Here is a 13,007-nt window from a genome sequence, read left to right on the forward strand (position 1 = left end):
AAAAAGATCACAGGGATGCACCATATCAGTGCCTGTTGATTCGGGCATACAGATACCTATTCCTGCTCCATTTCAATGTTGTTTTTTCTTCTCCAACTGATTCAGAATGAGAATTAGCCTGGAATAACTAACCCCAGCGTGGACAGATAAATACTTTCTATCTACCCACACCAGGGTCCTCTGAGGCCATCGCAGCATGGCTTTTCTATGATGAAACAGCAGCGAGCAGTGGAGGGCTGAGGGAGTGGGCGATCAGGACACAAACTGTTTTTCTCCACAAACAGCAGGATGAGATGTGGAGCTGGCAGAGATATGGCATCCATACCTCGAGCACAGCCAACACAGCGTGCGTCCTCACTTGCTTTGCAAAGTCATGGGCTCTCAACACACACACACACACGCATCCTCTTTTCTTGAATGCATCTTGCAAATAGCATATGCAAGACGTAAACAAACTGAGCCAACTATATGTGAACAAGCTTATTTGCATGTTAACAACAAATGTGTTGCGCTTTCATCTGTTATATCAGGCTTGTGTGGTGAAAGTCCTTAATAGGAGCAGTAAAGGTTTCTCTTGATCAACAGTTACTCTTAAAGTGTGATCAAAGATGGCCTCAATGGCGGCAAACAACTGTCGAAATACTGTTGATGAAGCCAGGTGATGATGTGAGGAGGCAGACATCATTAGCCTCCATCATCACACTTCATCAGAGGAGAGGGAGTGTGCCCGCTCTGTTAGCGTAATGGGCTGGAAGTATGAACAAAAGCAGATGGCTTTATGACTCAGACAATAAGGCGCTCATAATTGAATATATATCATTTATTTCCATTTAAGCAGTCAAGCCATTTTTCCCCCCTTTGCTGTATCTCAATGGAAATCCATTATCAAGGCAGTGAAGAGCTGCCATTGCACCGAATCAGCTGGATTTCAATGAGACTTCAGTGGGGATAATTCATCATGACTTGAAAGAGAGTTACAGCACTAATAAGTTGATGACAATTTGTATAGTGATAAACATTATTCCCAGTATTCCTATTATGTTGTCCATCCTAGAATCCATAAAACATGGAGTTAATTTGCACCACGCGCTATGATAAGGACATTTACAGCCTGTGGTGTCCTGACCTTATTAGACTTAAATTATGGTGTGGTTATTGAAAGGTGATATTATTAGCTTTTTACTATAGCATTTTTATGTCTTAATGGGCGATTTACCCTTTCCTTTTTTTCCTCTTATATCACAGTTCTGGTTCCAAAAGTGTCTCATCTGTCTAGAGTTTTTGCAGCCTAACAAAGTCAGATATCAGATGTAGCCTAACTTTCTCAATGAAACTAAAAAAAAAAAAAACAAAGGCGGATGTGATCCACAACTACATCCACTAGACACCAGCTGTCAATCATCTAGACTTTCCCGACATCTCAGCATGTGCAGTAAGTAGTTTTGCACAATGCACTGAGAGAAACTTGGCCGCTGTTCGTGCTGCTCTAATCTGTTTTTCCTCTTGAAGAGCTCGCAGCAGGACGGCTGCCTATGGAGCAATTAAAGCCTCTTTCTTAATCCAGCCGCCCCCTGAAACAACTGGAACTCCTCTTCCTCCTCCTCCTCCTCCTCCTCCTCATCCTCCTACACCACCACCACCACCTCCTCCTCCTCCTCCTCCTCCCCCCGTCTCCTCCACCGCGCTAGACAGCAAGTGCAACAGTACTCACCCCCAGTTTCTTACTCCGTATCCTCACGTATCCCTGTTTGACTATGTCGTTGAAGTTGGAAGCCATGGTGAGGGGAAGCGGGTAGCTTCCTGCCCGAGGAGGGAAAATTCAATAAAGTAACCTCTTTTTTTTGGGAGGGGGTGGCGGAATCTTTTCTCGAGGGTCGGTCGGTGTGACATCCAGCGGCAGGAGAGCGGGCGGTGGGCAACCTGCTCCTGTGTCAGCGCTCAGGCTGCCCGGCTTCAGCGGCGCGATCCATCCGGGAGAGGAGAGGAGAGGAGAGGAGGGAGAGGAGGGAGAGACCATTCGTCAGCTGATTCACTGGAGCCGGAGAGGAGGAGAGAAGAGAAGAGGCGCGCTTCCTGGACCACACCATCCCCGAAACGGTGAGGGGGGTGGGGGATAACTGCGGCGGAGGGTGGGAGGGGGTATCTTTCTTTCATAAAGGAATACCTGGATTTTTTTTTTCTTTTCTAATATCAAGCCACCATTTAAAACATAAATACTCCTCTAACCTGGATACTTTTTGCTATTGTTATTTTTTTTAAATTGTCAGCGGTGTAGCTGAGGTGAAAACGACTCATTACCCCCCCTCGAGAATTAGTGGATAACTCTAATTACGGTTTCCTAGTGGATTTGTCGACATATAACAGTTACCAATTTAAAAACTGTTTAACCTTTTCATGAATAAATAACAAATGATTCCTCTTATAGGTGAAAAGTTGGGTTCATAAGCAAAAATATGTCCCTGCTGAATGAATACCCTTTTGGGTTTTTTTTAGCCTTATACTTGGTCTGGTATGACCGAGCAAGTTTAGACAGATGTTGTCAGTGGTGGGAAGAAGTATTTTGATACTTTACTTAAATAAAAGTAGCAATACCACACTGTGAAATACTTCAAGTAAATATTTGTAGCATAACCGTTAACATAGCCTACTTAAGTTGGCTACTCATAATGCAGAGGATTGGTTCCTGTTTTATGGTATATAAGGTCACAGGCTGACTTTAGTTTAAAGTTGGGGTACTTTCATCGCCAGGAATAAGATCATCATTTGTAGCATCGTTGTGCTTTGAGAACCACGCATCCCTCAAAACCTGTATGAAAAATGTTTTAATTATTTGACATTTTTCAACCCATAAAGATATATATCCTTCAGTTTATCAGAAGTGATTCAAAAATCACACAATTTGGAGATACGTGGTTTTCACTGGACAGGAATAAAACAATTTTAATCAGAAAGTAGCTACTGAAGCTGTCAGACAATATTTGCCTCTGAGATAATAGTTGCATAAAATGTAAATACTCCAGTAAAAGTTCCTTAAATGTATAGGTTACTTAAGTCATGGATGAACTTAGTTACATTTCACCACTGGATGCTTCACAGTTTCTGGTTTTACATGTTTAAGTTTGCTGATTTTATGACTCGTCTCCACCTGTGCTGTTGTGACGTTAGCATTTAGCATTATCCCATAATGGCCACTAGGCTATATAGTGGCTGCAGCGGTTACTGTTCAGGAAAGGTTTGGCTGACTTTAAATGCTTAATTTAACTGAATGCATTCATCTGTGTGACCATAATACCAACTTAATACAGAAATTATATAAATTTAGGGGTTTAGGCAAATTAGTTGGAGAAATCCATGGTTATCAGCCACTGAAGAACTTGCTTAGCCATTAGTTTTAAATAGCAGAGAATAATGTTACAGTCCTAAAAGAGGTTAGTTTATTAGGAGAGAATTACTGACACGACCACATTGTATTTTTTTATCTTACATGAAGCCACAGTGAGAGTGTTATTGTAATATTCTTCTAATAGTCGTATGTTCATATTTCTTGAGCTGAAACAATTAGTCAATTAATACAGGAGTTCCCATGTTGTCATGTTAAGGACCCCCACATAGATACTTATCAGACCACGGACCCCAAATTTGAGACGATTTTGTCTTGAAGAATTCCCTCTGTGTAATTTTTTATTTTAGGTTTGAAGAAAATGAAGTCTTCATAGTCAATATATAATATCAATGATCCAACTAGGATTACTATAAATTACAATCTATCAAAACGACTAACCTTACTTCTTCCCTTGTTCTTCCAACTTCCAAAAGTTTTAAATCCTCCTTATGATGGGGCCCCCATACAACCCACTGAAGGACCTCTGTCAGTCCCTGGCCCTCAGTTTGAAAAGCACTGAATTAATAGATTAATCAAGCGACAAATGATTCTAGGCACTTGGGATCATTCATCTTTTAGATCACTAAAATCATGTATAAGCAAGTGCTCAAGGTCAAGATCAAGGTTCTCCCCTTGATCATTTATAACACTCAGTTTGTTTAATAAGACTACTTTCAGTAATAAGTAATTCTGATCTAACTTTTGAAACCTTTCAAATTCTGGCCTACTCCCTTTTTCCCTTTTTCTCCCAACAATACGTTCAAAGAAACTATGCAAATGTACAACAGAGCTTAGTGTTCAGACTAATTTGCAACACACTTTGTACCATGCCTTTTGGTTATTACCTGTCTGAATATGAATATCATTTCCATATTTTTCACCAGACAGCCCGCTAATAAGGAAATACAATTTGAGTTTGCCAGTGTGTGAGCACCATGTTTTGTCATTATTAGGCGGCCTTGAATTGATGTTGTTTGATTCGGTGAATAATAAAACCAGATAGTCCAGTGCCCTGTTAAAGGATCAAATAAACTGTAAGCAAACCAGACTATACAAAGCATACAACCACCGCCTGCAGCCTGTATAGCCTACATACAATGCTGCAGATTGGCAATCAAAAAGCTCTCAAAATAAAAGCACAGAAGCAAATTTTGATCCCTGCCAAAGCTATAATCCTGATCGGGATGTAGTGAGAGGCGTTGTGCAATCGCAGAGAGTGAAATCCTTGGTATTAGGGAGCAGATGGCTCAGGTATATTGATATGAGGGGCTGCCATTACTTATGTTGATTAAAATGTAGGGAAGAGGGATGGCTTATGTAACAGAGTTATATAAACAACTATATGATTAAGTGAAGATCAGAGTCTTTCACTTCCAGAATACTTCATAGACTCCTTTATTCTTCCATCTAACAATAAGAAGGAACCATAGATTAATGTGGCAGTATCAGAAAACAGATTTATAAATGAGGACACAAATATACCAGCGCAGCCAGGATTTTCTAGTTCTGTACAATTATCCTATCGCTCACACTAATTTATTTATTTGTTGTGTTGCACTGAAAGAAAATGTCTTCTGCTGAAAAAGAGGGGGGGGGGGTGGCTTTGTTCTGTGCGTATAGATGGCTGCCACTTTGAGAAGTGCTTTTCTGTCAAGTGTCAGCTTTTGAGTCCAGAGGTAAAACTCAATGTCTGGATTTTCTTTCCCGTTGATCACATCCACAAGGGCACACAAAACAGCAAGCTGCCACCCCTCCAACAAACAGCTTGACTTTGATAGTCTTCATGTCTCCCTGGAAGTGTCCTCAAATTTCAGACTTGTCAAAGTTGTTTTGTCTTTATAATCCTCTTTGTTCGACATGGCCCTGTTCCATTCCCACTGCCTCATCATCCTCTCTCTAAGAAAACAATGCTGACAGCAACAATGTCTTTTCATTGCACTAAATATTGTGCTCTGGTGTCTGTTATTACCGAGAACTGTCCTAGTTTTGGGGAAGTAATTGCCTGCCGTGATACAAGACCGACAACCAGTTTGGCCTCAGTTGTTCGCAGGTAGAGAGGCTCAGCCTGTGCAGCGTGCAGGCCCGCCACACAATCCAGCATATGGCCCTGACATACATGAATGGCTGCCAACAGGGTCAGACATGTTGAGAGTCACTCAAGAGCAGAGAGACCTTCATCAAGGTCACAAGCAAAACAGCCAATATCGGCTGAGCTGTAGAAAACAACAATGTCCAAAATGGCAATTTATCAAGTATTGACCTCATAATCATCACCGCATCACTTATTCAAGTCCCATCACGTCTATGATGATTAATACTGGGAAGACTGAGCCGCTCACAGGGAAACCATGCCATCCATTAAGGCGCTTTTTTTTTTTTTAAGTGCCTCTGAATTGTTTATTTAGCCATAGACAAGGCGGAAAGCAAACTTTAGGTGGTTTTGACGGTCGGGTGAAATATTAAAACTGCCTTTGCATTAGGTGCTTAGTTTGTCTCGGTGCTATTTGCCAAACATTTACAAGCACAAACGGCTAAATAATTAACACCTTCTTAAAAGATAAGCAGGGGTGAATGAGTGGAAGGGGGGTAGGGGGTTTGAGCGAGAGACAGAAATGCCTCTCCATGCTTAGTTGTTTGCCAGGTAAGCATTTTTACATGTGGGGGCGGAGGAGAGAAAATAAGAGATCACACAGGCAGAGTTATGGTAATGTTCTGCTCTGGGTTCCTGTACTCAAGCTTTTTACAGCAACCCGTATCAGCCTGATATGTTAATAGGCACAATGGGATTTGGGTTTGATTAAATGTCAATGCCTGGAGGAAAAAAAGGCTAGTGTGGAAAGAGAGAGAGAGAAAAAAAGCCCATTTCTCAGAATAAGAGATGTGGGCTGTTCTGAGCTCAGTGGGTCCAAGGAGGACATTGGTTAGTCACACAATATAGGACAGCTAAGGTTATGTGCAGTCCCAGAGGATCAGGCCTTGACATGTTTGTGATTTACTCCATAACAGTTAGAAGTAGAAGTGGTTGGAGGGCCTCTCTGTCCTTCTCTAGAAGGTGAGTCGTGAGATTCGAGAGGGTCCTTTACTTCAATCACAGATGAGTGTATGAGAAGAGTGTATAAGCCTATTACAAGGGCTACTCGCATAACTGAATTAACCAAAAAATGTTATCAGAAGAGCTGAGGATAAGATTTAATTTGCTGCAGTGTGTCTGCTCGTGCAAATTCATTTTTCAGGCAATCCAGCAGATACACCTTTCATGATGGTCCGCTTTAAATTCTGGCCATCTAAAGTGAGATAATGTGTGTATTTGCATTCGGAGAAGATTTACAATTGTAAATGGGCGCATGAGTCAGAAAGAGAACTTTAGAAGTTAACTATGTAGGTACACTAATGATCATTATGCTAATGGGGGAGGATGAACAGTGAGGAAAGTGAGTGAGTGGGGGCGGTTGGAGGAAAGACATTGCACACAGATGAGGGTGAAGCAGAGGGGAAAATACAAAAAATAGGAAGAAGACAAGCAAGATTTTGGTCACAATGAACAGAAAAGGAATGGATCATGCTCAAGGAAAGGCTATACCTCCTGCTGGTCTGACCCAGTCTTTGTGTCCAAAATTGGGGTCCATCTTGTGTCACAGTGAGGCTGAACCCTGAGCTGGATCTCTGGAGACGAAGCTTTCTGCTGCTGCTGGCATTTCTCATAGAACACGACTGGGGGAGGCTGAATCCACAGTTCATCACATTCATCTCCTCGTGGAAGATAGAGGAATAAAATAGGTGTCTCCCTCCACTCCCACAAGAGTGATGAGACGCCTGTTTTTTTGTCTTCATTTCTTTTTCATGCCACGCAGCTAATTTGGAGAGCAGAGGCTAAATTCGTCAGCTTTCTAAGTGAAGGAGTGGCTGGTCTTGGATCACTGACCAGGTCCTTCATGTGACCATCTCATTCATTTTAATTCTCTTTAATACTCAGAGGCATTTGATAAATTAGATCCCATGCTCCTGGGATTAATTCATCCCTTAATTCATTCAATTTCACATTATTAAAACATTATTTTTTTCATCAACACATTAATTTGAAGTTATAAGACTGGCACCATGTTTGTCGTAGATGTCCTTAGTCTTTGTCACCTCTTTTAAATACTATTTTGGATTTATTTCTCTTTCTCTTGCACCCTCCACAATGAGGTCAAAAGTCAGGGTCGACTGCAGAGACATGAAGCTGGTAGGGGCTCTGAATACTGTGTAATTATACATTCATCAACACATGTGGCGCTGTGTCTCTTTAACTCATCCCAGCCACAGAAAAAAAAGAGTGGAGACAGACAAGCGTGACTAATGTGTATGCCCTGTAGAGGGCAATATTGTCTGCAGCGATAGGAGGAGTACTTTGAAAGGGATGTTTAAATGTCTTCATGTTTCTAGTCTATGGTAATTAGATCTCTATACTTGTTCAAGGTGGTGAATGAGCAACATATAGGTTGTGTAACAGGAGCTTCATCCTTGCTGCACAAAAACAAAGATCAGACAGTCGTGTGTGATTTGTCATGTTCATTTTAAGTCTACACAAGTTGGGTTAATGCAACTTGTGTGGACTTAAAATGAACTAGAAACCAATATGCTTTTTGGTTTGTTCCTTGAAATACAGGAAAAGACATCTTTATCACTGTGCATACCAGTTAATACGACAAATGGGCAGGTGCAGATGCATGGATTTATTTGCAAAGGGTCTCTGTCTTGTCCCTCAACTCAGTTTGAAAACAGTTTTAACAAGTATGATCAGAATAGCAAAGGGTCAAATCTGGCTAAAACTGCACCTCGAAAGCTGCAGCTTATTGGCTTTCCTTATTTAATCTGACAGATTTAATATAAAACAGGTGATGCTTGTGCTTTTCTCAATGGCTGTGGCTTGTGGGCCCTTCTTCGGGATTGGCAGAAGCACATGACTCCAGTGCTAGTCGTCCAGGTCTGGACAAAGCTACTCTTTTACTTCCAGGGCCCGCTTCACAACGGCTTATGTGTGAGCATGGAAAAAGAGTGGAAATCAAACCTCTCTGTAAATACACGAAAGGTCAGTGATGACGTCAGAGTCCAGGGACGGCCTTCTCCATGATTTTGCGGCCCATCGCCGGCGCCTGATTCGTTGCAGCTCTTTATATTTTGCACTCTGTGCTCCCTGACCATAATCCCAATATAAATACACTAGTACACTTCTGTCATAAAATTGTGTTTGGTATATCGCCCACTGCTCATAAGTCTGTCTACTGTACCATGTGCTGCAGGCTGCTACAAAAGGAATAATTTTTGCTGACTCGTACAAAAACTTGAAAACAAACTTATTCTGGGATTCCTTTTGATGTAGTTTACTATGAACTGTAGTTTTTCATGAGTTTTTTTTTTTTTTTTTTCATTTTTCATTTTTCATGCTGTGCTCTTCTTCCATTACCCCTGGGCCCTCTAGGCCTTGGCCCAAGACTCTACTTCCTTTTTCTTGTATTATGACTGACTGCAAAGGAGTGTGTGCGCCCATCTGCCATGCATGGCCTTATTGTTTGGCCCCGACACTCGACTGTGCTGTATGTAGCTTTTCAGCCTGTTCCTTGTTGTCTTGCCAGCCATCTTATACTCTGTTCCAGCTCTTTCTCGACATTTATTTTCCTTTCCTTTGCAAACAAGTGTTTGCTTTACATGCAGGTTGTCTGATTGCGCCTTGGATAGGCAGGGTTCTTTGAAACTCAATCCATTTCCTCTGTTATCCCTGGCTTTGTGTATAAAGATTGATGCCATATTCCTTAGCTATAGTTTTGTTATTATTGTTATCATTAATGCAATATCAACTGACCAACATCTGGAGGATAAACAGGCAACCTCTGCCCATTTAGACAGCACAGTAAGTAAGTAAGCCTGCTATGAAACATTGATCGGGTGCCCAGAGATAGCCGGTGGGCTTAAAATTTGGTCCAGGCAATAAGACTTACAGATTTGAATTGGTTTCTGTAAGTGTCCAGATGATGTGGACTTGTCATTATTTATTCTGAAGGGGTAGCTCTAAGAGAAGGGCAGTCTGGGAGGCAGCCAGCACCCTCCTGGAGAGGTACCATAAGCACAACCTCCCCTATTCCAGTGCTTGTTTTAGGAAAGGCGTTTTACATGTGGCCCACATCTGCATGCAGAGCATGAAACTGCCTCTCTGACACCCATGTACACAAGAACAAACGTCAGTGTCAGTGTTTTATGTGTGCAAATTGTTGACGATAAATCATCTGATGTGCAGTTATTTTCCTTGGTAATAAAAGCATTTTAAAATAAGGCTATAGTCCTGTCTGTCATGACAGAAGGAAGATGAATGTGCTTTCATCATTTTGTGCATACAGAGATGTCTGTGCACAAGAGGAAGGGAGACAGCGAGAGACCGCTCAACAGTTACGATGTAAATATATAGATTATGCACATTATTGTGTTCGGCATAACGTGTAAGGAGTAGCTTTGCCAGATGTTCTTAATTGGGTTTTGTACTCATCTGAGTAGAAATCTCACAAGACCAAAAACTCAAGTTTCTTAATTTTCTCTCAAACAAAGGAACCTTTTCTCTTGGAAAGCCTCATTTATTTGTGTTGGACAGGAAAAAGAGAGAGTATTTGATCTGTTAAAGCCTTCTACAGTCAACCTGGTACAACACATTGGCCGAGTCTGAGTTGTTGACGTTGTGTAGCTGCTTTAACTTCAGCACTCTCCAATGTGCACCACTAAGGTTCACATTACAGATTATGCCAGCATACCATAAGCATTCACGTGAAGGTAACCATTTCTTTGACAGTATTAGGTCACACTCCTCACACCTCAATAGAACAGTCCAATAAGGGAACCTTTTTACCATATTTCTTTGTATTTTGAGAGGTCTGGATACAAATACTGGACCACCCTTTGAAGGCAATCCTTTTCACTGAGGTTTAATTGTTTCATGGTGGGATGATTCGCCTTTTGAGGAAGAACTATACAGGCATCTATTCTTGGCCCCCGATTGGTATACGTTAAGCGTCAATTTAAATATCTTGAATTCCACTAGAATTCACCAACTGAGTGGACTTGAGCATTAATTTGCTTTGCATGCTATAAGATTTTCAATTTCAGTCAAGTAGTTGAGTGGGTTGGTCACAGGAGAGCCAGTTAGTAATGAATGGTTATTATAAATCAAATGTCCAAGATTTGTCAGAGGGTTGTTTTAAAAGCACAGAGGCCTAAAATAACTCAATAATTATATGAGTCACCTTGCCACTCAGGAAAAGCTTATTTTTTCTCCACCAAAGTACCCACTCCATCTTTGCAAAAACACATTCACAGTGTACATGTAATATTTTTGGATCATGAGGGGAAAAAAACCCACTCCCTGTCAAATTTTATGTTTTGTTCATCTGCCAAAGTAAAGGTTTGACAAGAAGGAACACAGTCATTACCACTGGCAACCATAACTTTTCACCTCGGTGCTGACGGCTCCCCTGACTGCATCACTGTTATCTGATTCCCATCCAACCATAGTAGGATAGGCGGCACAGACATAGCACATAAACAAACAGGTGAGCAAGTGAAAAAATACAATTAAACCCATATATACAGTGCATGCACACACACACACACACACACACACACACACACACACACAGCACAAAAAAATGCAGAAGCACATACAAACTGTCTGCTTCTCTCTCTTTCCCTCTCCTCAGGTGTATATAGTCTCTTTGACACAGTCTGCCAGTCTGCTGCCATGCAGCGCCACATTTAGCTCTGCAAGAAGCGCCAGACTGCAGCTGAGCAGAGCACAGTGAGGAGGTTATTAATGGCCTTCCTTATTTTAAACGACAGTCTGAAAACACTGGTGGCACCATGCAGACCCTGCTAGCTGCAAGCTTGTCTTTCATCCCATCTGTCTTCACGGCCCTCAGTCTCCTTGGTCCTAATGGGCCTATGGCTGCCGCTCTGTCAGTTTGCTCCTAATGCACCCTTGTCTGTCTGGTGGGTCGCATATGAAGGCACACAACAATCTATCACCATCAACTGATGTGTGCACCTCTTCCTTAATTATTTGAAGTCGTCCAACTATGTTATAAAAGTGCTCTTGGAAAACTTGTGTTTATAGACTAAAAGTTAGGAAAAGATGAGAAATTCTGCAGATGGTATCCCAATGTCATATACTTGAAGTTGTCAGAGAATCAAAACTTCATGCTGTTTTTTTTCTCGCCTTCAGGTTATCTCTCTGCCTTTTTCCTCTGTCCCCCACTTTCTCCCTTTCACTATCCTCCTCGTCCTCTTTCCTTTCATTCTTCAGAGCCCCTGAACGCCACCCATCACCACACCCCGCTGTGAATTTTGACACCTGTCTGATGTATGCCTTTCTTTTCTCTCACAGGACCTGGTTGCACATGGACGGCCTATCAATCACTCTGCGGCTCCTTCTCCGGCAGAGCTCAGCCAATCACAAGTGATTGGGTTTAATCTAACATGATGTGTCAGAGCACGAATGAGTGTGTGCATTAATGTGTTAGCATGCATATGCACATGTACGCATTTGTGTGTGTTTTCGGGGAGCTGTTTGGTCTGAATGAGGTAATAGATGTTGTCGGCCTCCTGCAGACACAGACACACACACACACACACACACAGTTATCTACCTTTTCTTTACGGTTTATGACCAATAAGTTGTTTTCCACATGTTGTGAGGGTCAGTGTGCATGTAGCATGTAGTCTCCCACACGTGCAATTAAATCTTCTATTGCGGATAGATATGTGTTTTCTTTTCCCACACACGTACACCTGTAAAACCCATTGAAAATTCATTTGACAACATAGCATAATGTGTCACATTGGTGTCGCCGGACCAGTAGTTGTATATTCAACCCATCATGTAAGATTTAGTAGCGCTTGTCTGGGGAATAACAAAGACTGGCAGCTGAAGTCACAACCTATTGCAGCCCTCCAGACATCATAACACTGTCGGACATAGATACGCTGGAACCCATTACGGATTGGTCATTTCGCCCCATTGCTGCTCAGAAGCAAATGAGGAGTGACGACTCTGCTCCCTGGTGACGAACTCTAGGAGGAAAGCTGGGACAGTTAAAATCAAATGCTTCCGCTCTCCAAGGTTTGAATGAATAACCGGTATGCTTATTTGGGAGGGGGGCACCACATCCTGAGAGACTTTCAAATCAATAGTGTAGGCTTCTTCCTCAAGTAGAGCAATGGATCTGGAAGTCTGGGGGATTGGGTTCAGTCTTCATCCAACCCACAAAACCTACCACTTCAGTGACTCCCTGAGGTACTTTGATCTTTGCTGTTTTGGCTCTGCATGCTTATCCACTGGGTTAGAGCAAATGTGAAATGACTCATTGCCAATGAGGTTTTACAGCAAATTGTCAGCTTTAATATGCGGGTATTATGACCCATATCAGATGAACTGTTCAAGGACCACTGACAGCCATCTGTGAACATGGTTTCCCAGTTTGAGAGAGATAATATTTGATCATTTTAGGATATGTTATGTACAGCTTTTTCATTTGTAGACTATTCAGGGAACATTTCCTGTCAAAGTCTGCAACTTCAATATACTCATCCCAGATTTATCTCTGAC

General features: G+C 41.8%; 1 protein-coding gene and 1 long non-coding RNA gene across 2 annotated transcripts in view; one reads left to right on the plus strand and one right to left on the minus strand.

Annotated features, from left to right (window-relative positions):
- dok6 (docking protein 6) overlaps window positions 1-2,017 on the minus strand; it is a 44,424-nt gene extending 42,407 nt beyond the window's left edge. Inside the window, exon 1 of the mRNA XM_051410355.1 lies at window positions 1,712-2,017. Coding sequence (XP_051266315.1) covers window positions 1,712-1,777 — 66 coding nt within the window. The 5' untranslated portion in view covers window positions 1,778-2,017. The remainder of the gene's footprint in view (window positions 1-1,711) is intronic.
- On the plus strand, window positions 2,006-12,158 carry LOC127369238 (uncharacterized). Its single transcript, XR_007886040.1, has 2 exons — window positions 2,006-2,097; window positions 11,787-12,158. It is a non-coding gene; the product is annotated as an uncharacterized LOC127369238 (long non-coding RNA).
- Window positions 12,159-13,007: the final 849 nt, after the last annotated feature.

This window comes from Dicentrarchus labrax, unplaced genomic scaffold, assembly GCF_905237075.1.
Source record: "Dicentrarchus labrax unplaced genomic scaffold, dlabrax2021, whole genome shotgun sequence".
In the NCBI taxonomy this organism is placed as follows: domain Eukaryota; kingdom Metazoa; phylum Chordata; class Actinopteri; family Moronidae; genus Dicentrarchus; species Dicentrarchus labrax.